The 26,986-nt window shown below is 37.7% G+C and overlaps 2 protein-coding genes across 2 annotated transcripts in view; both read right to left on the bottom strand.

The window, feature by feature from the left end:
- Positions 1–4,163: 4,163 nt before the first annotated feature.
- The window catches only part of LOC139139158 (receptor-type tyrosine-protein phosphatase T-like), a 64,090-nt gene continuing 41,267 nt past the window's right edge, over positions 4,164–26,986 (bottom strand). The window contains exons 5-27 of the mRNA XM_070707963.1: positions 26,552–26,683; positions 21,199–21,470; positions 20,462–20,770; positions 18,690–18,760; positions 16,868–17,111; positions 16,374–16,479; positions 16,085–16,137; positions 15,376–15,752; positions 15,132–15,219; positions 14,519–14,595; positions 14,237–14,273; positions 13,856–13,953; positions 13,269–13,394; positions 12,540–12,694; positions 12,132–12,267; positions 11,505–11,654; positions 11,144–11,243; positions 10,717–10,796; positions 10,171–10,304; positions 9,725–9,851; positions 9,249–9,403; positions 8,779–8,914; positions 4,164–8,407 (exon numbers count right to left, since the gene is read on the bottom strand). Coding sequence (XP_070564064.1) covers position 9,851; positions 10,171–10,304; positions 10,717–10,796; positions 11,144–11,243; positions 11,505–11,654; positions 12,132–12,267; positions 12,540–12,694; positions 13,269–13,394; positions 13,856–13,953; positions 14,237–14,273; positions 14,519–14,595; positions 15,132–15,219; positions 15,376–15,752; positions 16,085–16,137; positions 16,374–16,479; positions 16,868–17,111; positions 18,690–18,760; positions 20,462–20,770; positions 21,199–21,376 — 2,520 coding nt within the window. The 5' untranslated portion in view covers positions 21,377–21,470; positions 26,552–26,683 and the 3' untranslated portion in view covers positions 4,164–8,407; positions 8,779–8,914; positions 9,249–9,403; positions 9,725–9,850. The remainder of the gene's footprint in view (positions 8,408–8,778; positions 8,915–9,248; positions 9,404–9,724; positions 9,852–10,170; positions 10,305–10,716; positions 10,797–11,143; positions 11,244–11,504; positions 11,655–12,131; positions 12,268–12,539; positions 12,695–13,268; positions 13,395–13,855; positions 13,954–14,236; positions 14,274–14,518; positions 14,596–15,131; positions 15,220–15,375; positions 15,753–16,084; positions 16,138–16,373; positions 16,480–16,867; positions 17,112–18,689; positions 18,761–20,461; positions 20,771–21,198; positions 21,471–26,551; positions 26,684–26,986) is intronic.
- On the bottom strand, positions 8,288–9,823 carry LOC139138089 (receptor-type tyrosine-protein phosphatase alpha-like). Its single transcript, XM_070706312.1, has 4 exons — positions 9,725–9,823; positions 9,249–9,403; positions 8,779–8,914; positions 8,288–8,407 (listed from the first exon to the last, which is right to left on the bottom strand). The coding sequence occupies exons 1-4, from the start codon at positions 9,821–9,823 to the stop codon at positions 8,288–8,290; spliced, it is 510 nt and encodes a 169-aa protein (XP_070562413.1).

Genomic DNA, 26,986 nt, shown 5'->3' with positions numbered 1-26,986 from the left:
ATTATACGTGACACTGTACATGCATTTGCTAATGTACCAGTGCCAGGCACGGGCCGAAAGAATTCAATAAATTATCGAGAAATAAGAAAATGTAGAACAGAAACTTAAATTTTCGTAACGGAAGGTTAAAATGATCTGTTTCGCTGATTGTGACTAGTGTATATCATACTTAAAATATTGTGATTTTTACTGAATAATAGAGCTATCATGTATAATATCTATCGAGCCAAGTGGTATCTTCCTTTTTATTCTGATGAATATTACTTTTAAAAAACAGCAATGTAGTCTTTCGATACAATATAATGACATTCACACAATTTCGACAGGAAGACTGCGAGGTCGTTCATGCTCGATAAGCTAACAGCTGAATTAATTTCCAATTTTAAAATTAGATTAAATTTTCTAATTACTTCCGCTTTATCCAGATATGAAATTGGCCTGGATTCTCTGGGTTAATGATGTTGAAAAAATTAGCTTCATATTTTCATGAAAAGGTAATCTGGAAAAAATGTGACTTTCCTTTCAGATTTAAATATCACTCAAAACAAGCTTAAGTACAGAAAAAACCCTGAGATTAAAATTTGTCAATGGAACATTTTTGCCTTAATATTCTCTAATTGTCCTCGACTGCAAAGATTGAATGTTTAAAAGCGTGCCCACACGGTGCAACTTTAGAAAGAGTATATTTACCTGCATTCTTGATACGGAGAAGATGACGACAGCTTGAGTAAAGCACAATATTATAAGGAAGCCGTCGCTACGTCTTGCCATTTTGAAGTGAGCGTATGACATGCATAGGATAACGTAATGTAGCCCTAGGGTGTCGAGCATTCACATTAAATGATGTTGTTAAATATTAATCCGTATAGAACAGGGTCAGACTATTTTTATGGCTGTAATCTCTTGAATATGCGATAGCATCAGAAAATATGACCTTCTCACTAACGTATAAACGCTGTGATGGAGAAGTATGTACCGTACATTAGGCTAAGAAGAATAAAAAGTCTGTTTCTCATCCTCGCCCGCGTCAATTCAGACCCGCTGCGTCAACCTTTTTATCTACTCATGAGGAAATAAAAAAAATAAACGTAAAAATAAACGACGATAGCGCATAACACAGCGCTGTATAAAACAGAATCGTGAACAAAATAATTGACACTAACATTCTATTCCGAACTTTACGCATATGTCACTGTTATATTATGCTGTAAAAACTGTGTATTGCTGCACTAAAAGTCAAACCACATAACTGTTGCTATACAAAAATAATAAAGCGCTGCTGTGCATTTATCTCTGCGTGCGTTCCTATGTTGTTTTCATGTTTTTTTTCCGCGTTCTTGTTGATTGAAGAATAAAAAAATGAGAGTGAAAAAAAAAACCGCGACAACGCATCATTTTTGAAATATGTCTAGGATAAGAAACAAACATTTTATTTTTCTTGGTCTTAGAGTCCAACTCAAATATAACAATATAGTTTTAACGCTGTCTTGAACTTGAAACTACATAATCATGAAAATTTACGAGTGAAGTAATATGGAAAAATAGATAATTTTCTTTTCTTTGCAGAGCCTCTTTCAGATTCAAAGTTGTCGACGAAGGAAAATAAAAACAAAAGCCCATGTGAAATAGAGTAATAGTGCGTCGCATATATTTCTTCTATTAAAAGAGTACAAGCGCTAATAACCTTGCAAATTGTACAAAGTACAAAACAGATATTCATCAGAAAGTGAACAGTCTCTCTATAAGTATTTGAAACTTGCTACCCTATTTGATTATCATACAAGCTCTTACGAGGCTACTTACTTCGTCAATGTTTCATTTGTTATTTAAATCGATGCATTTCAAAAAATAGGACGTTTTTACCAATCGGCAAGTGAACAGTAGTTTCATTCAAAGCAATTTAAAGAAATACACATAATTGGTAAGGAGTCCATGGAAATAAGTCGCATAACTTTGCAATTAAGGGCAGATCGTCCATTTAGCCGACACGCAATGGTAATACACGAAAAGTTTGGTAGCCGAAAAATATATTGGCGTAAAACATATGGAGCATTAGATCCGAACTGACTTACTTACCTACGGACTTTTAGATCTATATAATTATGCACCCCTCTATATCGACTTACGGACTTATTTACTTAGGGACTTTCGGATCTAAGTAATCCACTTACCGACTTACGCCTACTCACTATGTTTCAGATCTAACCAAGCATCCCGTCTATCAACTTACGGACTTACTTAGACACTTTAAGGTTTTACTATGCATCCACCTGTATCAAGTTACCGACTTACTTACCGACTTTCAGATCTAACTGCAGGACCTTTATCAACTTACCGACTTTTTTACTTAAGAACTTTCAGATCTAACTATGCACCCACCTGTATCCACTTACTGACTTACTGACTTTCAAATCTACTTATGCACCCCTTGTATCAACTTACGGACTTACGTATTTGCACACTTTCCGGTCTTACTATGAACCCCCTTTATCATCTTACGGACTTACTTACTTACAAACTTTCAGATCTAACTTTGCACCCTGAATCACTTAATGAACTATGCATCCTTTTGTATCAACGTATTTATAAAGTTTAACTCTACCTACGCAAACCCCCTGTATCAACTTACGGACTTACTCGCATACTTTCAGATCAAGTAAGGTTGACATTATGTAAATGATGAATGTCGAGTATGATCGCACTATGAATAGATTTTAGAGCCGTTGGTTCCTCATATTATATTTGTGGAATGTATAACAGTTACGTCACAGTTTCCTGAACCTTCTGTTTATATAGTGAAAGTTTGACAATATTGTCAGTGCATTGTGACTTCCTTTACAATTTGCCTGACTTTCTAAACTATATAATCTCGACAAAATAATACTAAAAGACCGTTACTGTACCACTTATAATAAAAATGTTATATATCTGTTTATGTGTTGTGACTGTATATGTAAACAGAAATATTCAAACTTAATATATCATTAGTGGCCAACAATATATTATAAATCATAACCAGACTTAGCCCCTTTAATTATATCGTAGGGTGACAGGTTGCTGGGTCAATCATTTACTCTTTAGGGTATTTCAACTTCCTAAACAATTTCCGTGACTAATAAAGAATACAAGTTTTGACAGAAATGATATCAAAAGCAGCAACATTTCCTTATTTTGTAAATAACACTGCCAAGCCTTCGCTGCACTCGCTACACCTCAATACGTAACGAGAAAGTAGTCTCGGATTTTGAAGTATATACTCAAGTTAACTATTTTATAAATTAACCTAGGTTTTCAAAATTAATCTGTAGTCTACGTTCAGGTTAATATTTTTCTAGAGCAGCTGGTTCTTCACTCTATGTATTTCTTGAATATACGAGAAATTGTATCTCTGTATCCTCAAATAGATGTGTCTACAAGCAGTGTCATATATCTTTGTTTATTTGTATTTAAAAAAAATTCAAAAATTAACATATTATTGGTCACAAAGTTGTTTTTGATCAAAACCCCTTCTGTCTCAGTTTTACTGTTATAATAACCACATATATCCCAGTTTTACAGTTATTCATTGGTACGGTTGTGCAAGGAGCTGCTGTTGAACAATTAAACACCCTGTATCGAACACCTCAAATGTTACACATCATGTAAATGGTAAATCTGAATAAATCTACTGTTCAGAATATTGAAGGAACACCGTTGCTGTATTTTGCGGCCTAGTATGTAGTACATTAACCTGGAATTTCAAATTAAACAGATACTTGAGTAAAGTTGACACAATGATGAGTGTGAAGTATGACCTGTGCTCGGCATAGGACTGGTAGATTCTAAACTGGTAGGTTCTTCATATATGCATTTCTTGATTACATGAAGAGTTATGTCACAGGCTCCTATACTTGTTTTTCATATAGCAGGTTGAAGGGTTTACAATACTTTTAGTGTACTTCCACCTTATTTACAATCTGCCTGACTTGTAAACAAAGCAAGATAGTCATATTAACATAAAACAGACACATCTCGTTATTGCAGACACTAGTAATACTTCTCTTTATTTTTAATAACGCTGTATCTTAGAGCGATTTATATGTTGTGTACTTAGCCCGGTTATTGAACCAATCTTTTTTGAGATTAGGGTTTTGGCCGAGCGGTTCTGTCTGTTGCTTCTCCGCTGGGCGACTGGATGGTGTATGCTGTGAGTTCAAATCCGATTGAAAGCTAGTTGTATGTATCTGTAAAAAGGAAAATTCATATTTCAGAGTATTAATATAAGTTACTTGCAGAAAATGATACATAATATGTCAATGACATACCTTACAAAGTCTTCAAGTTGAGATTATTTAAAGAACAATGTCGTTTTTAATATGTTCTGTATTATAATAAGCAACGAATTTCAAAAGTAAAAATGATTTGTGTACGTTAGATTAACATACTGAGTGTGACCTGACTCTGCACCATGGTGTGTATACTTTTTAAAGTGGTTGCCCACTGGAATTTTAGAACCTCTATTTGTTGTTTACTTAGTGGGGTGAAAGTTGCCACGTCAATCAACTTCTCCTTATTACGTATTTCAACGTCGTAAACAATTTCCCTGTCAAATAAAGAATAGAAGATTTGACAGAAATAATATTAAAGACAGCAACACTTCCTTCTTTGTACATGACACAGTCGTTTGTTTGTTCTTGTGTGTCTGTATGAGGAAAACTAATATGTTAGAAGCGTAAGTTGTGTCACTCCGACGAGACGTACCCTGACATACAGCGCTGGTACGGGTGACCTGAGTCAGCCTGAAAACAAACGTCCAAAGGTGAATCAAAGTCCAATCGATCTGGACCTTCAACGGTAAAGACTTCAGGTAGAAGAAAAAGCAAGAGCAGTAAAAGCTTTGAGCGAGAAATACCGTGCCAAGGAAAAATTGTTTATTCCTTATGTTTTCAAGGATAAAACGTTGAAACTGTGCCACACTGTCATATGAGAGCGGGTCACACAAGGCGAAGTGTCCGAAAAAATCGCCATCTGACAGTGTAGTAGTTTGTGGCGAAATTGATCTCCATGCGGATAGCAAAAGGGAGCTTTCAAGTCTAGCACAGCTGAAGCAAAAAGCTGAAGGTGAACTGAAATGTTTACAAACAGAACTGGAAGTGAAAGAGAAGACAGCAGAGTCAATGAGAAACAGTTTCGAAAGCAAAATATCGTCACACTTGATCAACAGCGACCCAGAAAAATATCTAAAATACGGCCGTGTAAGACAGGTGATTGTCAATGCGGACACAGAAATCCTGCGCAAGTACTATAATGGTAAAGTCCCCGACAACCTTGACGATGAAAGTGAAATATGGCCATCAATCATCGCTTCTTTGACAGAAAAACGTGAAACACGTCGCGAGCAAAACACGCCGTATACTCGTAATCCAACTGAACGTCTGTTGGAACTGCATGGAGTCACTTTTCCCAACAAACCACACAGGGAGAATTCCACTAATGAATTACACACAGGGAGAATTCCACTAATGAATTGCCATTACCAAGGAATGTCAGCAGTCAGCAACACAGTCAATATCCTGGCCAACCGTTTCCTGCACATCACTACGGGCAGTTGTTTTCACTGTACTACATGCCCCTAATGCAGCAACCAGGGAGTGCTAACACTGGTCACCCACCGTCGCAGCAGCCATATCCGTACGTAAATAGCCATCGATATCCCCCAAACGATGCCCCTCGTATACGCAGGCGTTGCTGTCGCCGTCACGTGCACCTCTATCGTCGACTGATGAATATGAGTCATACGGACAATGAACGTTCACTCAAACCGCGAAATACGCCTCACGTCCAGCCTAAAGTTAACTTTGTCCTATTAGACTAAGTCATTTTATGAATTCTGTTGATTACAGATTTGATACGATTACGACATTCGTTTCTTAGTTGTCGAAAACTATTTATTCCACATCGTATTTTTGCATTTGCTGTCCGAAAGTTAGTAAACATTCAAGTTGGTTTAGTCATCCCTGATCGTTCTATATCGCATTTTGGTAAGTTTTCAACTCAGTACTCCGAGGTTTCAGATATCTTATAGTGCATGTGCTTGAACATTAGTCTATTACCTTGCTTTGTTCAGAAACAAAACAGCTGTTCAGTGTTCAAACATGAAATAAAAATAATGTTTTGTTGTAGACATCGTTGTACGAGTGAGTTTTTCAGCGGGAGCGCGACAATTCGCTCTCACTGACGAGATTGACTGTGGCATAGTGAACGCCGTATTGAGTTAAATTGTTGCAAAATCTATCGAAACAGAATGTTTGTAATGAATGCAGTTGGCGTTTTTTATCATCGCCCGAAACGTTTTTCTTATCACCAAGGGACGTTGTAATGCCAAGCTATTTTGAAATCCACTATAAATAATGAAACATCGATCTTAGAAAAGACTATTGATACCGAACTTCAAAGTTAACCAGGAGCTAGCGTTTGATAATGATGCAAATAAAATATAATCTATGGGTGAGTAGCTGGTTTCTCATTGGAATGTATATCTTGAATATACAAGAAATTGTGTCACTATGTACCATGTACCACAGTAGGGTAAAAGTCAAATTGCTAGATTCTAACTTATAACTAATATAGCCTGCTTCAACTTACTGAAAATCTACCAGACGTTTTACTGGACACAAGATGAACAAATAATACCAAAAGACAGTAACACTGCTCGTCAATTCCAAGTCTCTTGTTTTGCACGAAATCATGCGAGTAGGCTTACATTTTCAACAGTACCGTGTACATACTATAGCGACACAAGAGTATACAAAACAACATGTAAGTTCATATCTTGGTGTACACCAATTTTGTCAAATTGACACTTACAACAATTCTTACTGCAAGTTTCTTGTTCATTACATACAAATCTGAGTATGTACTCAATGTGAAATTTCCTTACCAGTAGAAATAAATCGTCGATTGTAGCATTCTTACAATATTTGTTGTTATGATAGAGTACGTATTTAATAAAGAACGATTCTGAATAGATACCTTTCACACAAATTATAACTATATCGCTGCTTTTGTTATGAAGATTACCACCCGCATCTATTGCCAATTGAATTTATCGTCGTCAAAGTAATGTAATACTGACATGCAATCATCAAATTCAGTCTTCCAATCAGCAAAAAAAAGACTACTGACATAAAATCCTTCAAGGAATAAATATGCGCGTTAATCGTATGAACAAAATTGAATGCAAAAATTTCGGTTGAAATTTTGATTTAAAAATGTCGATTTAAGGCAAAAAAGTATGACGATGTGTAAAGCTTTCTTACCAGAAAAATCGACTTGAATGGACTTTGGCCATTCTTATAAGGAGACAAAAATGTAAATTGTTGTAGTATGTCCACCTTTTAAAAGAACAATTCTGAATTAACAGCTTCCAATAATGTTCTCACTATATACTCAATCCATGATTTTGTTATGGATCTCTTCACTAGAATGTGTTCAAGATTGAATTTCTTTAGTAAATTAAAAACAATATTGACTTTTACATTACGAAAGTGTAAACATAACTTTCATAACTTTGGGTACGCTGTAATCAAAATGTTCTTCTACAGACAATGCAAAAGGATTAATCGAGATTTGAAATAAAAGTGCCCATATAAAGCAAACAATGATCATTGTCAAGTCACTCACTACAAACATGTCACGGACCAGTTCCACCGTACATTGCCACTGCATGGTTTATAAGGTTTACACTGAAGGTGGGGTTCAATGTTGCAATTGTGATTAGTAAGTATCGATGCTTTATGCCGCACGCCAGAGATATTAATTTTTTTCAATATATAGTGCACGAATGAAGCTGACTTGCTCCGATTACTTGTGTTCCATTACGGAAATTATTCTGTAAAAGGAAAGGGCTTGCCGGAAAGTTCACAACCATCATGATTCACGCCTTCGAATGAACATCTGGCAGACATTTGTATTCTATAAGTTGTTTTATAATGGATATCTGGATATCGACGTTAATAGACACTTCAACAATTGCATATTGGATATTATTACCCACTGGCACTCATTGGATGAGCATATCATGAAATGCAAGCATCAAGTGCATAAAATTGCGTGTTTCCATCACACGCCAGTTACGTAAAAGTAGTAATAGCCACCTTTTTTGTAATGTACGCTAAAGAAAAACACAAGCATCCTGTAATATGTAGCACTGCGCTGCTGTGCAAAGCATATAAGAATAGAACCTTCCTTATTGGTTATGCCGCAGACAATTTTCTGGGTGTACCAAACATTTTACGAAGAGTTTCACTCAGACAGCGTCGTACATTGGATCCAAGTTAACGGTCTGTTTTGAGCTTTCAAAGTTGGAATACTCTAAGAATGAATCCAGATAGCAAAGACTGACGTCATAGCAGTACTGGTACTGTGCCTGTTAAGATAGATAAGAAGATAAACATGAAGTATAGGTAAGAATGTAAATTCTAGGGTCAAGTTCAGGTGAAATACAATTCAACTTTTACAAGGGGTGTCATGTTGCTTTTAGTTTTGATATACAAACATAGGGATCACTACAATATTAAAGAGCTAATGAAAACATAATAATTGTTCAGTTGAGAGAAATTATTTAAGGATGATATACACAAACAATAAAACTTTAAATCACGCACATCGAGTTTTACGTTAAGCATTATCTTTAAAAATATTGTATTTCCTCTTGCAGAACTGGATCAGCTTGTGTAGGAGTATAGGACCAACAAAATCATCATCCGAACGTCTTTGAGGTGTATGGTATTGACTCACCAGAGTTTCAACCATCCCTGGTCTGCTGTTTCTCAACATTTTAACAGCTTGAAAGACGTCAACCGTGTGCTCAACTTTAATCCTCTCAAAGACCGCAAAAAGAGCACAGAAGACTCCACTTCTCCCAATACCATTACTGGAGGAATAAAATGTGTTTTAGTCTCACTAAGATAGTTTGACGTAAAACGTCTAAGTTACTGTTTGATAAACAACGCCTAACGAAGAGACAAAAACTGTGTACTAGTGTTTTAAAATGTCAACTGCCACTTGCTTGGACGCAGTGGCTTGCAATGAGTTTGAGCATTATATACTACTATTAATAGCTACTTCTAGTGTTGTGTATCAAAGTGACGTCACGATGTTTAAAGTCCAGAGTCGTCATTTAATCTAATGACCCATAAGTTTAGAGTCAAACCATGGAATTTATATAGATGGACTCAAATGTGCATTGTATGAAGTACATGATTTACCTGCAATGAACTGTGATGACGTTATCACCAGACTGCTGCTGAGCTCTCTCAACCAATCCAATCAAGTCAATCATAACGGATACGGAAGGTGGAATGTCCTGTGCAGCAGGCCAGTTGACTTGTATCTGTGTGATTTCACGTACGGCTCCCGGACCCTGCTGAACAAATGGTAGCGATGTCAGTGTCCAATTTTTCAGATTGAATTTCCCATTTCTATAGACAGATGTCTACACGACTTGAAGGAACCCGAAATCAAATGTCTTCACTATTCACAATACTACAAGCAGTCTGACTATGCTCATTGTCCACGTAAAAGTTTCAGAATATTCGCGATTTCTCGGTCAAATAGCTCATTTCCGTGGGTTTACATGAATGAATAAGTATCGTAAATTTTTGTCCAGTTATCAGAGTGTATTTAAGTTGTAATTGGATATCAAAATTATGGACCTGCACTGGCGGTAGCCCTCCAGACTTACCGTCTTTGCTGAGTGTGTTAAAAGAATTGTTCTGACATTCATAGCATCGTACACTTCAGTTGATTTGACCTCGATGATGAAGGGATCGAAATGGAGCATCCTCATCTGACCAATATTTTCCTCTTTTCTGAAGACGAAAAACAAGAAGGTGTTACCAAGAGCATCCAGCAAAATAGCTGCAGTACCGTAGCTCGGGGCTTTACTTAGGTGTTTGGGTCAGACGGCAAAGTCTGATTTTGTCGTCCGACTCACACACCTAAGCAAAACCTCGAGCTTCAGTACAACTGCTGCCAGCAAATGTACTCATGCAAAAAGTTGTTCTTAACTTATGAGGGAGTTATCAGCAGGATGGTGGATAACTTTCATTCACCTTCGCTCAACGGCGGATTCTAGAGCTTCTTTGGAGAGGCTGGTGTGACTGTTGTTGTTTTTGATAAGGTTCTTACCATATCATCCGTTCCATGTCGTTTAGCATGATAATTGTACCAGTCTTGTAATCATACACCATTCTCCAGAAATCAATAATGGTGTGCTCCATTGGCATCTGGGTTGCTAGGAATGCATCGGTTCGTTTATAAGACTGAGGGAGAGAGAGAGAGAGAGAGGAGAGAGAGAGAGAGAGAGAGAGAGGAGAGAGGAGAGAGAGAGAGAGAGAGAGAGAGAGAGAGAGAGAGAGAGAGAGAGAGAGAGAGAGAGAGGAGAGAGAGAGAGACTTTTCATTATTTTTGGTAAAAGGTGTATTGAGATTCAAAATAATAAACAAATAGTGAAGCTGTCATGTTCTTACAATAGAAGACAACTTAAATTATATGTGGTCACAACACAGACTCAAGTCGGCGATTGGTCTAAATTTTTTGTGTTGTCTTCGAGCCCTAATATTCTAAGAAATAATGAACTTATTCAACATTCATGCGATCTATTAGTTCTATTATAGATCATTACCAAATCAGTATCCTGAACTCAGGATAAAGTGATTTTTGGGGGGTACTTACTGTTACGTATGAAGCATTGATATAGTCTGTGGCCTCTTCCTTCTCTACACAAGTCATCAGTAGTGGTCTGTATTTATCGACTACAGGTAAATACGATCGTATGCGATTTTAAAATATGGATTGGAATTACGTTTGTTTTATCAAAATATCGAATGCAGTTTCACACTGAGATTCATAATTATGTGATTTATGTTGGTAAAACAGGGTTCGCACATTTGTAAGTGCAGTTATGTGCATATTAAATTAAGCTTACTTGTTGACTTTGTGCATGGTTCAAATTTAAATAAACATTTCTAGCTTTCATGCTGGCCACATGTGTTATGGTTTCTATTGTTTTGAATGAAGTACATTTGGCCTTTGTAATTAAATCCTACAGCCTGTAGTGTAAGTAGCTAGTGATTAACAAATTACGACAAAGCAAACTTACTGGGTACAATGTGTGGATACCTGTTCTTATTTTCATTTTCACTCCTCAGACCAACATTACAAGTATCTGGAGACGGTTCGTGGCAAAGTTTTGCAAGATTCTACGCAGAATAGACAAAGATTGTAATATTCATACCTGGGAATCATAGAAGTAGATTATATACTTGACCCAGCCATTATATTCAAAAATAGCATTATCATCCCATGATCCCATGTTCTAGCGCTTTCTCTAGGAGAAGGTGTATTAAATTAGATGCTTACAGCATGCACAGACATAAAGCGATAACAAATGTGTATGTTGATTGATAGCAATTTTCTATCGTGTTGTTTTATACACTTTGCAATTGCGTTAAGGCACTTACATCAAACTCAATTTCCAAGGCAGATTTTCCCGTCAGAGCATCTTTTTGTTTCATTTTGTGAAGTTTCTGTCTCAGATCATGAGTCGGTATCGCGGTAATACCGCACAGTGTTGCCTCGAGGACTGCACTGTAGATAAACTCGTATTGCTCCTGAAACGATCCACAATGCCAGGTATAAAGAATTAATATAGGCTACAGTATCCCAGTGTGAGAGGAAAGCAAACAGTCTTTACAACACGTTTTCTTTTAATGAATTGCCGTACTTAAACCAAAATTAAGCCTTAAATACATCATTTACGCAAACGTAAAAACCCTCAGCAATTGCAGTTAGTGTGTTATAGAAAATTTAGTGTCCCTGTGGGTTTGTTTACTTGCGATTGTTAGTTAATTGCACATATGATCCAAGCACAGATGACGTGCATTCTATCACGAAATATTACCATATTTCTTCAAATATGTTTTACTCAAAAGGGTTTATGGATACATTGAAAGCAAGAGGACGGCTTTCACCTATCATGGCCATATTTAGATGCGTCTGAGATATTAACACCTCTAGCGTTGTACTCAAAGGCATATATCAGAACAAGATGCGATAGCAATATAGATGTACAGAATAATGAATCTTACTGCTGTTTGCACAAAGTTTATCCTTTCCCGTCTTCCCTGCAGCACGAAATTGAAGATGTCGACTTGCTCCTCAGCTTCGGCCATCTGTAACATGGCATCGATCGTAATAAAAGTTCCCGTGCGACCGACTCCAGCACTACGTGAGAAAATCCAACGTGTGTTAGGTAGGTCTGTCACATACAGGTAATAGCTTGTACCATATGCTGGATGATTGAAAATTCCAAATATAATTTGTGACCCCAATCCGTACATAAATAAATGCCAGATGGAGTCGTTCAGTCGGGGAGTTTTAATGACGTTGACATTATTGTGCATGAGCAATAACATGCTTACGTTATTTTTCCTGTGCTGTGTATAGACAAATCGGAAGATTGGGCAATATCTAGTAAGTAAATTTACATTTCTTACCTGCAATGAATGATCAATGGACCGGCATCGGGCTGCGTATACTTGTTGACATTTCTCAAAAATGCGAGTACGGCTGATGGATACTGGGGCACTTTCATGTCAGGCCATGAGGTGAATTGAAAATGCCTGATTTCTCTGGTTTTGCCTTCATTCTCCTTTGGGACAAATAGTCACAGTAAGCGTCAGGTAGAAAGTGAGACAGGGAGCAAAAAACACTTACGTGTAAGCCATATGCTGTATTGCGTGTGTTCAGAAGAGCGGTATATCCATGCGCAATAAGGGGCAAATGTTTAGATGTTTTTTCCAAAGAAACTAAGCCGTGGCAGGGGCAATTAGCTCACTATGTGTCCTTGGATTATATCATGGACTCATGGTAGCTGTGTGAAGGGTAAACGATTTGGATTTGTTGTTTTGGTTAGAGATTGCCTTGGCTGTTTCGCCGAGCAAATTTCATGACTGATTTCAAAATCCAGACGTAAACCCAAGGTGGGATAGATGGAGGTTGACATACAACTGGCATAGTAATGAAAGCTCGACAAACAAGAAATTACATGGACATCGAAAAAAGTGAACATTCAACATGCAATACTGGTAGAACATGAGATTTATCCAATACTTGTAAAAAATTACAAAAATGGACGCTTAAGACTAATAATGTAAATATTATATTTCCCTATGAAATTATGCTTACTTACATGTTTTCTGGTAATAAGTGAAAGTTTCTCTTACATTTTTCAAGTGGAATTTTCGGATGACCCAGTCGTTGAATACTTCTTCACGAACATTTTTCACACACAAGTTTCCATATGTGATCGGTTCCTCATCCCTTTTTGGCCAATACTGTATACATTTTTCCTATATAAGACAAAGACAATCCTTTTCAAATAGATAATCAAAGATCTGTTTCTGGTGGTCATCGAAATACAGTATGACAATGCGGAAAATTTAGTATTTGTGCTTTGCGATAGAAAAAATAGAGGTGCCGAGCAGAGAATCACAATACTCTGTTGTTTTAAAGAAAGACAACTGTGACTTGTTTTGCTTATGTTCTCTTCTCAAGGTTGGCGCTTCCTGTTCTTTGCTTTAAACATAACTTTGAGTCTAGATCCATATGGTACATACCGAATAATAAAATAAACCCGAAATACATGACTTAACATTTTGCCACGCACACGAATGATAGAATCATGACCTTTCATTCAATTAATCGCATCTACAGCCAGCAATTGAGTTCTGTGGCATTGGGAAAGTATTGTTTTAAAATCGCTCGCCTCAATGTTACGATAATCACAAAATTCCACTATTGGCAATCCAACCTTATTGTTTTCCATACATTTGGTTGCCATCAGTATTGACACACACTTTTCTTCCCAAATCATTCTCCAAAGGTCGTCCACGGTGTGCTTCTTAGGACCTGAGTGCAATGATACAAAAACACTTTGCACGTCAGAAAACTTAGACTTAAATGCGACTACTAAGAAGTACCAGTACATTTACACCAATGTTTGATTTCTTGTTAGTTGATCTAAGTTAGCTAAATGTCACAGTATTGTGTGTATGCAGGATATGACTAGCAATCGAAACACATGCATTGTAAGCGAACTACAATGTCTGTGTATCTATGCAAGTCTATCTGTATACGTTTGTCAGTAGTGTACTTCTTGAAAATTGTGATACAGAAAGAAAACAATGATTACCCTGTGTTGCAATGTAAGCCTTGGTATTCTTGTATCCCTGTGTGGCCACATAAAGTGAAAACATGAATATCTTAAAAACGAATAAAAAACAGCGCACATATTTTCCATTTTTATTATGATTTAATATGCAAATTATAAACTTCTACATACAATATAATCAAATGATGAATTTTCCATATCAATGGCTCTGCAATCCATCTTACATCGCATTGTGTTACCATATGCATTGGTTTTCTACACTAAATATCTAACCAGAGTTCATTAAATTCAAATTCGTCTTACACTGATGTAATTGGCGTTGATATAGTCTGAGTTGGGATCATCACCTTGCTTCTGAAGAACGACACGTGAGTGGTCATCTGTATAAAGTATGTAAGGAAAATGATAATTATCAAATTGACTTTCGTGTAATCTTCAGTAATTACTCGTAATTCACCCCGGAGAGATACCAATTTCCACAGCGTTTGCAACCAAATGGATCGTTATATAGCAGTTTGCACTTCCTAACGGTCCCGATATGAACCCCAGTTGTCGTCATGAGGGTCTGCCGTGATTCACATTGTTTGTAAAGACAATGCTACTGTTTGCCTGTCATTGATGTATTATCTGACGATTAAATTTTACATAGAGCACTGTACATTGGATAGCATAGCATAGCACATAGCATAGCATAGCAGAGCATAGCATAGCATAGCATAGCACAGCATAGTCTCCGGTTCTATTGCAAGGGGTTATATTTCTTAAAACTTAAGCTAGTATGGAGTAGAGAAAGGACGACGAATGAAGTCGATACGATCAAGACCAAGCAATACATGCAAGATAAAAATCTAATATTTGTCTTTGTTAGGTATATACATCGCTGCTAGAAAAGGAAAACAAATTTTAAAACACCTACAAGCACAGATGTTCTTGAATCGATTCTTCGGTCTGTTCACAGTCGTTTGAGAGGCATTCCATGCTGCAGTTTGGCCTGTTGGTAGGAGCTGGAAAACCACAAGGGTCAATGAATGACATTGGTTCCACTTAGTAAAATATTTTTATCAGACATTAAGTTTTTAGTGGCGGGTATCTATGTAAAATATATTTCTGAGACACAGTCACAGACACACGCAAGAAGACAGCACTGCTATGTCTCTCACCTTATATTCTTCCTTAAAGCTATTTTTGTCACCATTTGATTTTTTCTTCCATTTTATATAATCCACCAAATCAACAACTTTTATCGGTTTCAAGTGTGAATAGCCATCTGCTGTCTCACTGATTTCTGAAAAGACTTTCGGTGACACAACGGTCATACATCGAGGTGGGAGTGACCCCTTGCTTAATGGTCGAGGTGGTGGTGATCCTATGCTTGATGATCGAGGAAAAGCCTTTCTTTCAAATTGCACGTTAGCATACAGACCGACAGAGTTCGAATGAGAGCTGTGATGCGCCTGGTTGAGTCCCAAGGCCGACACGTTTTCATACTGTGGCGTCGAGTGTTTGTCAGCATTTGGGACAGCGTAGGGACTAGGGTCTTCAAAAGGAATGAATGAGAGAAGTAAATATACAAGTTTGGCTATGGCTTCTTCTTCAATCAAAAATACGCCATTTTCAATGTTCGACTCTCAGTGCTGGGCATCTAAAGGACACTAAGACAGTTATACACGACAATTGTAAAACATCAACTTTACTGTAAAGAGGCACTGAAATCAAGGTTATAGGCTCTTATTTTGGAATTATGATGAAGGCTATAATGAGCTATGCCGTCTTGGGGGCTAATTTAATGTGATGTTAATAAACGTGAACCATAAAATATTTCATGGGATATTAGAACGATTTCCACGACAGAAGGTGTTAGTGACATACCTGGTACAACTGCATAGTTCTGCGCAGCTGCTTCTTTCGGAGGTTTATTTTTGCTGGAAGACGAAACGTGCGAAAAGTATCGTAAACTTTGCTGGGAATTGATTCACGTACTTTACATCGATTGCTCCAATTACATATTTTCAAGCCTCGAGGTCTGGTGGGTCTACAATGCCTACAGGTCTGACATGTTTAAAGTTAGCAAACGAACCGTGATCCTATAGTTTTGCTTAACCAGAGTGGCGCGTTTGTCATGACGTCTAGTTCTTACCGAAGAATAGCAAGTACTCACCGTCTTGAACAATAGCAAAGAAGAAGTATCAAGATCAGCAGACCGACGGCAAGAGAGAAACAAACGGCGGACACTATAATCACAGTCGAAGTTGTCCCGGATTCAGCTGTTGATATAAGAGATATGCCAAAGCGCTATATTATTTATAACGAGTAGACATGTGATCTTACGATGATACAATTATCACACTTCATGCTTTCCAACGTAGAGTTTCAAATCGTCACACTTAGAAAGCATTATGAATGATATGGATGGCATGTGCAAAGAAAAGATATTAGGGTACAAGTACAATACTCTGCTTTCACATTAACTTGGCAGGCGCAGAAGGGTATTTTACAGTGTGGTTGATATAAAATTAAAGAGTAAAATTGTATGTTAACCGATTAAGGACTGACCCACATTGTCAAAAACCTTATAATATCAATAGACGGACAAATATTTTTCATAAGAAGTTATCATTATACAAACATATCTGTGTAGAATTTTTCACTTACACTTATCTAACGTTGTAGTGAGTAGTGAATCACTAAAAGGACCACTCCCAACTCTGTTTTCCATGGTGACGCTTATTTCGTACGCTGTACTACTTTGAAGGCTGTATATAACAGCGCTGGTCTCTGTTGGGTCAGCTATCTTGGTGCCATAATGTTCTCCTGTACCATTGTCTCTGTGATGAATAGTGTACGACGTTACCGAATCACATTGTAGGATATCAGCCTCCAAGTCAACAGCATCAACCTGGCATCCACGTGAATGAGTTTCGAAGAGAGAGATTGTCAACATTAATATGTCAACGATAATCGCTTCTTTGCCATATGAAATGTGCATCAGTGGAAAATCTTGCATAGCCTGATCTAATGAAAAATTGAATAAAATATGAGAACATGTAATTTCTAATACAATATGTAACCATGAATAGTCAGGGCTCGAAATTAGCGGTAGTCCCGCGTTCAAAAACTGCAAACTTTTCTCTGGCGCTACCAAAATCCATGAAATGGTAGTCCACAGGACTACCAAAGCCTTGGACCTGATTTTCAGTAAGTACTTGGCATGCCATGTCCGGTCTGTCATTTTGGGACCAGCTAAATGCAGTCAAGCGGGCTTGACACAGAAAGGCCAGACTATGACTTTGTTATGCAAATTACGAAGACGACCGTACGGCGGAACTTTGTAACAACGTTTCTATATCTGAACTGCCATACTTGAATGACAGGCACAGGAAATGATAGCCAATGAAAATGCTCTTTTGTTGCATTTTGATCATAATTTAGTAATCATAATTACAAAGAAATTATATGCCTCCTCTCTACATAAAGCCAATGGTCTAATTTTAGCCCTGCTACAGTATATCTCAGTGCTGAAAAGGTTGTATCGTTTTCATGACGACTATCAGAATTTGCATACAACTCTGACAGTGGAACCGGTTGTCAATAGGTCACCAAACTAATATCACTAATATAACGTCCATTATACCTGTTTCCTTGGGTATTAAAGGTGTGCAATATTCACATCAAATGACTAGAAACTTCATTTATAGGCAGAATCTTGAAAAATAGCTTTCTTTGTCTGGTCAACGAAAGAAGATATTCTTGAGCTAAAGTATGTGTTGGCTACCACCATTGTCACTGGGCTACCAACAACAGAAAATGGTAGCCCAAGTGGACTACCGGGAAAAGTTAATTCGAGCGCTGATAGTAAAATAGAATATCTTAAGTTCTCAAAAGCACACGTTCTACCGTCATTTTCGAGTATAGCTATGACCATGCGATGCGGCACGGAAAGGTTACAGTCACTGTGGTTCAACGTTGTGCGAATCTCGAAAATGGAAGATAAACTTTTCTTCAAACTTTCCTCAAGCTAAATTTTAACCATTCTTTTTCAAAATAAAGAATAAATATCAAGTGTCACTGTGCAAACTTTGGTACAAGAGAAACTATTTACCCATATTAACAAATATTTGAAATTCAAAATGGTCATGTTCTGTGTATTATCTCTAAGGGGAAATAAAATGCCAGGTTTTCACAAAACTTAGCTCGTGAAAACTCTATTTACTCCATAAACTTCAAAATGAGCCCCAACAAGTGGTAGGCCAAAAAGAATATTGTAAAGGTTTAACAGTCCGAATTTCTGCCCCGAAGACTATTCTACTCTAAACGGCAATTCATAATACAAAGATTTCGCAATAAGATAAGTTACTTGTGAGATCTATAAAAACTGAGTGCCTTAAACCACTTTTTTTTCAACATCACAGTTACATTGATTGTGCAGATCTGAGCATGAATCTCTTTTACACGATGATTGCTACATTCCACTTACCTTCCATATTACTTCTATAGTCGAAGAACTTAGCGGGTTTACCTCTTGCAGGACGGGCGAACCCAGCGGCACTGGCGAATAAACAATTTCGTACTTGCTTTATATCGAAAAAAATAGAAATAATATTCTATGCTTATGATTGATTGCAATCGATGGTCAGAAGCAATAAGTAGGTTGACTAAAGCCGTGAACGAGATTTATATGATTAGAATTACACCTTGACGATTATGTATTAAGCGAAACAGAATGTGAAATTGAATGCAAGAGCTAGCAACGACGCACACGCTGCACCTATTTATGAGATATGACTTGACAAGACTAGGCTTCGTATCTCACAAGGTAAAAGCTGCAACGTTTTAGACAAGAAAGTAAAAGCTTTTCTACTATTTTCCTCGAAGGAGAAACTCTTGTGTCCTTGGTAGCTACTTTGATTACGCCACGCTGCAGAAGGCGCACGTCAGAGGAGAAGACGTTCAGACTTTATCATCATGTACGGCTATAGTAAATACCTTCATGTGATAGCTCAAGACCCAAAAGTGATTTTTTTGCGAAGAAACTTATACCAACATATTTATTAAGCCTAAAGGTACATTGAGGTCAATCATTATGATTTCAGTGTATCTTGGTAACATACATGTAGATTAATGTCATGTTTGTACTGTTCACAACGATTAATGAGTTGTAAAAAGCAACAGACAGTTGTATTCGTCACTACATCATATTTGAAAAATGCTATTGCCATTTCTCACAAACTTATTGTTGTGATGATATTTGTATAGAAACATCTTCACTGTACCATCGTTTTGGATATTATTTTTCGCTTATTTACTTCAGATATTTCAAGTATGCTCAATATGCTAATTATGCATCTTAATTGTGCAAATTACAGGTAAGTTGACTCTAACCTATTGGGTCGAACCTTGGATTGATGAAAATGTAACAAAAACTAAAAAATTACGTCTCAGGTCTAAATAATCTAACTTTGTGGCCGAGATGGTTTCTCTTATTTTATGACACCAATGTTAAACCAAACCTCTCCGCCCACGGCTTCCATAAGCTATCTCTTGATGTTACACATTGTCTATCTCAAGCTATTGGAGGTGGGGTTACAAAGGCCCCTCTCCATTCTTATATCTGTCAACTTGTTACATGCTTCCACGTTCTATACACTTTTTCCCAGTTGTTCTCGTTTCTCCAAATATCTTTTGCTGAAAGTGGCTGCATAAGGTTATTTCTGTGCGCACTGGTCGTCGCGGAAATTGTTTTCTGCGCATATGAGAGGGAAACCACAGCACAATTAAAGCGATAAGCACAGATTCCTCTGCAATACGAAAAGATTATCAGTCTACGATTGAACGCAATGCAGTTACCGCGTTTCACACCGTGACGATACTATCATAACCGATACGATGAGATATAGTCTTTGTGCCTAAATAAAAACATATCTAGACAATGATTTTTCCAGAGGAAGTTTGTATAACTTACCACGAGCTGATATGATTGTTTACAATGTACTGATATTTAAGTCAGGAAGTTAATATCTGACAGGATAAAAAATCAGTAGAATGTTGCAAACCCTTGCGACACTACAATTCTGGTAGTCGCCACGGCCTAGCGTATCGTAAAACAAGTCTTCGATGACATGCGGGACAATTATGATGATCACCAGCAGGTAACTTTGTCGTTTCGTAGGTTATTGTAGCATCTTGCGTTAAGATGTCATATCCTTTCATATGAAAAATCGCAGCGTGTGAGATGAGAGTTAGACTTACGGTCACACAAAGTCTGCCCCACAACAGGAGGACCAAGATCTCCACCACCGCCGACATCGGGTCTGTGTGTTTTCACCGCAAAGGTGTAATTAGTAAACGGAAATAATCCTTCCATTTTGTACGTTGTTTTCTGGTTTGTGGTACCAGCCTGTCTAAACTCATCGTTGCCAGTCATTTTGAAATAGACTTCATACTTTTCTATCGGACCATCTCCATAATCGACTTGCCCGTCCCAGGTATCCCAGCTCACTATCATTTCTGTTTTATTGATGTCAATAATCCTCGGTTTGTGCGTCAACAATGGTTGAACTGGAAAAGTAAATACGGCTGTATTGTAAACAATACAAACAAGCAAGCGAAATGTTCAAATGTGCAACGCAAATATAAATACATGTAACAGAAAACAATGTCCCGCTTTCAATCGAGTTTCTATGGCAAACTGAAACCGTTGAACGGTATTTAATTATAATGTCTACAGTCATTACGGCATATTAAAGCATTCATTTTCTCTGCTTCAGAGAGAACAACATCTTCATATGCATTCGCATTCACAAACGTCATCTTCACATCCCGTTTGTAAATAATTTTGTATAATCCATTCCACTCCATGCTATTCAACATCTGGTGCTAACCTTTGACAGTATCACCAGCTGATGTTATCTAAAAATTCAATAGCTGACAGCGAGTTGATTAATTTTTTATTTATTTTGTCACTATATAAGAGAGATTCGCCCTACCGTATGCATAGGCTTTTTCACTTTCTTCAACAGAAGAAGGCATCAGTTTGCAAGTTACACTTTCATCATTAGTCACAACGACACCTTCGAAAGTGTTTGTAAATGTATAGTCAGGATGGCTCCCGCTTGTAATCAAACCATTGTACGAATTCGTAGACGTTATCAAAGTCACTTCCATATCCTCGTCATTGGCAGTGACATTGCAAGTAAAGTTAGTTGGCTGGCCAGAGTTGACTTTCTCCCTTGTTGCAAACTTACAGAACGGGTATTACCTGTATAGACACAGTCAAAATATTAAGCCCGAATATTTATTTTAATTTCTGCATCTTAAAACATAGAACATATTTTTGACAAACTCAACCTTACCATTCACAATGTTACCCATGTCGCCCAGGTTTCCTGAAGAACAATTACTGCAGAACATCACTCAAATGACCCAGCAATACTATGTATATCTTACCATGTTTCATTCTACAGGAAAGACCTAAACTGTTGCTAGTCCCTTGTGCCTTTCTGTCTCTTATTGGTGTAGCCTCTCGCACATACGACGGTGGAGGAATCGCAAACTAAGCGCCAAAGGTGCTAGGTGCGATTGCCAACGTATGCTTTCGGGATGCCCAGGTCGCACCGTTGGCGCTACTCTTGCGATTCCCCAACCGTTCCATGTGAAAAGGCACAAGGGACTAGCAACAGTATATGAAAGACCTTGCTTAAATTACCCAAGTGGCAACTTCACTGTTGATCATGCCTACTTGATACAGTCAGAAATTCTGCTTGTATAAAGACAAAACAGACCCTGCCAAGGGTTGTAAATTAGAGCGTACGATTGGCACCTTGTGTTAAAATTGAGACACAAATACTACTTCAATTCATTAATGCATCTACGCGATAATTAGTTTATTGAGGCAACAATACTTTTATGAGATCACTGCTATTACATCATTAATTAACTTGTGTATCCCATGCAGATAGTGTATCTTGGGAAATGGAAATCAACTGCACTGATTTTCATAAACTAACAGGACACTGTGATGAGGTAAAAATATATACAAGGAAATTCTTATTTGGTCTATAGACAATATACTGTAAGTTACAATGACACCTAGTTTTTTCCTTGATTATGATATCGATAGGACAAATAAGTTGTCTCAACAAGACTTGTATATGCACCAGTGCATGGTTATGTTACATTGTGTCCTCAATCTTGAAGACAGGCCCTTGGTGCCAATCGTAAACTCTCATTTACAACCCCAGACAAAGCCTGTTTTGCCTTTGTACAACCAGAATTTCTGACTGCATCAAGTTGGCGTAATCAACAGTAAAAAGCCCACGGGTGTATACTGTTTACGATCAATTCAGGTTGTTCTCACATCAAAACTGAAAAACTTAAACGTTTGCTCAAACTATTCCCTTTCGAAATCAAGGAATCACCGTGAAAAATTTGGTACAAGCGGAAAAAATCACCAAATATATATATATATATATATATATATATATATATATATATATATATATACACAAAATGTATACAATGTGCCGCACAGGGGCACCTGTCCCCCCAGATCACAACTCCCCCCGAGCCGTGCTGCAGCCCTCGGGCCGTGAGCCCACAACTCCCCCCGAGCCGTGCTGTTGCCCCTTGGGCCGCGAGTCCCATACTTTCATCTCCAACCAAGCGAGTCAACTTGGTTTCGAGCGTCACCAACCATTACTTCCTACAAACATAACACCCATACATACACTTTCATGGGGGTCTCTCCGTCCAGTCTGTTTGACTGTCCTCCGCTTGGGCCGTCCATTGCATGTACCCCCACTCAAGAAGGTGGTCTCCACCGGCCCGGTGGAACCACTTTCACTTTCGGCTTTCCAAAGGTCTGCAAACACAACTTTGCAACCCAAACCTTTGCCCAGGAAGCAGACTGGCGGAGACCCCTCACCCAATCTTTGAGTTATTTTGTGCTTAGTTTTGAAATGGTTTTTGCCTAGATTTTACTTTCGTAGTTTTGTTTGACATTGTATTTTTCCGTAGTTAGGTTATCACTGCTTTGTATTTGTCCACTGTCGCTTATTAAATTCTTTTAACACCATATCCTGTGTAGCGGTGTGTGCTTACAAAATAAGGAATTGTGTGTTAACACAAATCCAGTTTGTAAGTCCACGGAGCTAGGCTACCTGCAGAACAACATGTCCCGAAGTCACTTTGCATTGCTGACGTAGACATCTTATACTGGTTATCTATCTACTCATCTACTGACGTAGACACTTAGCATCTGCTATCTAGCTACCATCTTTCTTGCGCACGGCACTTGACCTAATCCTTGCTGCAAGCTTCTTGTCCAAGTTCATTCATTCTAGGCCATCAGGCTGTCTGCCAAGCTATCCCGCCACCAACCCCATCTCCTCCTTGGTTCCACTAGTCTGCTTCCCACCATGGGCCGTCCATTGCATGTACCCCCACTCAAGAAGGTGGTCTCCACCGGCCCGGTGGAACCACTTTCACTTTCGGCTTTCCAAAGGTCTGCAAACACAACTTTGCAACCCAAACCTTTGCCCAGGAAGCAGACTGGCGGAGACCCCTCACCCAATCTTTGAGTTATTTTGTGCTTAGTTTTGAAATGGTTTTTGCCTAGATTTTTACTTTCGTAGTTTTGTTTGACATTGTATTTTTCCGTAGTTAGGTTATCACTGCTTTGTATTTGTCCACTGTCGCTTATTAAATTCTTTTAACACCATATCCTGTGTAGCGGTGTGTGCTTACAAAATAAGGAATTGTGTGTTAACACAAATCCAGTTTGTAAGTCCACGGAGCTAGGCTGCCTGCAGAACAACATGTCCCGAAGTCACTTTGCATTGCTGACGTAGACATCTTATACTGGTTATCTATCTACTCATCTACTGACGTAGACACTTAGCATCTGCTATCTAGCTACCATCTTTCTTGCGCACGGCACTTGACCTAATCCTTGCTGCAAGCTTCTTGTCCAAGTTCATTCATTCTAGGCCATCAGGCTGTCTGCCAAGCTATCCCGCCACCAACCCCATCTCCTCCTTAGTTCCACTAGTCTGCTTCCCACCATGGGCCGTCCATTGCATGTACCCCCACTCAAGAAGGTGGTCTCCACCGGCCCGGTGGAACCACTTTCACTTTCGGCTTTCCAAAGGTCTGCAAACACAACTTTGCAACCCAAACCTTTGCCCAGGAAGCAGACTGGCGGAGACCCCTCACCCAATCTTTGAGTTATTTTGTGCTTAGTTTTGAAATGGTTTTTGCCTAGATTTTTACTTTCGTAGTTGTTGTTTGACACTGTATTTTTTCCGTAGTTAGGTTATCACTGCTTTGTATTTGTCCACTGTCGCTTATTAAATTCTTTTAACACCATATCCTGTGTAGCGGTGTGTGCTTACAAAATAAGGAATTGTGTGTTAACACAAATCCAGTTTGTAAGTCCACGGAGCTAGGCTGCCTGCAGAACAACATGTCCCGAAGTCACTTTGCATTGCTGACGTAGACATCTTATACTGGTTATCTATCTACTCATCTACTGACGTAGACACTTAGCATCTGCTATCTAGCTACCATCTTTCTTGCGCACGGCACTTGACCTAATCCTTGCTGCAAGCTTCTTGTCCAAGTTCATTCATATAATATATATATATATATATATATATATATATATATATATAATATATATATATATATATATATATATATATATGGTGAAAAAATTACATTGTCGATTTTCAAAAAAGGCACTAAAGATTTTGCTTATTCATCAGCTGCTAAATGAGCCCCAAAAGTATTGTAAAAGTGTGACATTCCAAATATCTGTCTCCAATGTACATTCTGCCTCGCCTACCAGCTGCCCCTCCAGGAATTTCCCTCACTGTCAATATTTAAATTTATTTAAATTACTAAAATCCTATAAGCTAGGTACTGTCCTAATGGCAATTTGGTAAGGCTACAGCTCTGATATCGCCAATGAAAATAAATATATTGTACAGGCTGTGTTCGACAAGGTGAATTTCAATGCATTTCAGTATGGTTTGTGAGCAGAATGTTCTTAAAACACGTAAGTGTGGCACAGAAAAAGCTGCAATGTGGCATAATCACCCTTACCAAAACAACAAAGAAAACTAAACATGTCTGAGACAACAATGAAAGTATCGAAAAGAGCAATGGTAATCATACTTAGATGTCAATGGCAGACTGGAAATGGTTCGGAGATCAATGTAAAAAACTGATTGCTAGATTTTGCAACGATCTATTGACCATAGACAGTAAAAATGATATGCATGATCAGTAGCTATACTAAACTTGATATCTTTCCCAACATTTTCATTTTGTAAATAAACATCATTTTCTTGTACTCAAAATTTAAAAAAAACCCCAATGTTTAAATGCTTAAAGCCTGTTGACACAGTTTGATTATGGAGTATTTTCGTTGTAATATTATCATTTCAATTTATGGCCGGACGGAAATGTAACTGTCAGCAATATAAGTGTGCAAAACACACATGAAGGCTGTATCAAAGCCGAATACTGAATATTTCAACATAGTAAAGTGGAAAACAAGAGTTGGAGTTGATACAAAGAACAAAAATACAGTGAGAAAAGGCATCAAAATTTTAGTGTAATACTGTTGCCTTAATCAATGCTTGGTCATATAATGGGGTACTTGAAATATTTTGATCATTTAGGGGTTGAGATTTCAGACGTTTGAAATCTAAAATAAAATTTAATCAAGATTTCTATCGCGAGTCCTTCAGTGCTCCCAACCCAAGTATTTTTATCTGTAAATGCAGCCAAACCGGACTGTAAACAGTGATAGCAACTGACAGTTGGCAATGTGTAAGTTGAAACAGACTAAATAATAGAATAATATCGTACAGGAAAAAGCGAAGAAAAGTTCCTTAGTCCACTAAAACTGAAAAAGTGGCAAACATGAGGTCTAGCGTGTAATGATAGCATTCTTGTATGAAAATGTGTGTAAGGATACAGTGATTGTGAATTGCCAACATTTAAATCTGAGTTTGTTTTGATCACAATTATCAAACATCGTCTTGTTGAATCAATTCGTCATCTTTTCCTCTCAACCAATGCCGAGAAATGGAGAACAACAAAAATGCAGTCAACGCTCTAAGTAGTACTTATTCTGTTAAATGTTCACTTGCGCGCATGGATCGCTTGGTCATAATGTTGGCAATATTACTAGCAACGATTTACTAAGTTCTTCCCTTTCGTATTAGGAATCTTAATAATAAATAAAAAAATCGGACATATCATAATTATATTTGTTTATTCTCAAGAGGACGGTGTTAAAATGTTTCTTTGAAGTAGTGTTGGCACACTCACCATCCTGACAAGTGTTACCAATATATCCATAATTGCATCGCTTATTGCACTTTCCTGAGTTCTTCTCACACGGACTCTCACAATTGCAGTCAATACATTCGTCAATGTGATAAAACATGCCATCGATGCAACCTTTGAAATAAACCATTGAATGTAAGGAAAAGGAAAGGTTTAAATACTTACACTGCTACACAGCAAAAGTTACATGTATTTATTTGTTTCTTAAATACCAGAATCGAAAAGCGGCGAACTTAGTTTCACACACCTTAGCAGGTAAATATAAGTACAGTGTTATTATAATTGTATTTTCAAAGTCTAATTATTACAATAAAACGTAAAACATGGAAAGTCGGTATCGTTGCACATAAGTATGCAAGTGGCTGCAAGAGCTGTGATTCCAATATAGATATTCACTGTAAATTTAGCATTTTATTT

This window comes from Ptychodera flava, chromosome 8, assembly GCF_041260155.1.
Source record: "Ptychodera flava strain L36383 chromosome 8, AS_Pfla_20210202, whole genome shotgun sequence".
Taxonomy (NCBI): domain Eukaryota; kingdom Metazoa; phylum Hemichordata; class Enteropneusta; family Ptychoderidae; genus Ptychodera; species Ptychodera flava.
Note: the sequence above shows the minus strand (reverse complement) of the source record. Positions and strands in the feature narration are given on the sequence as shown.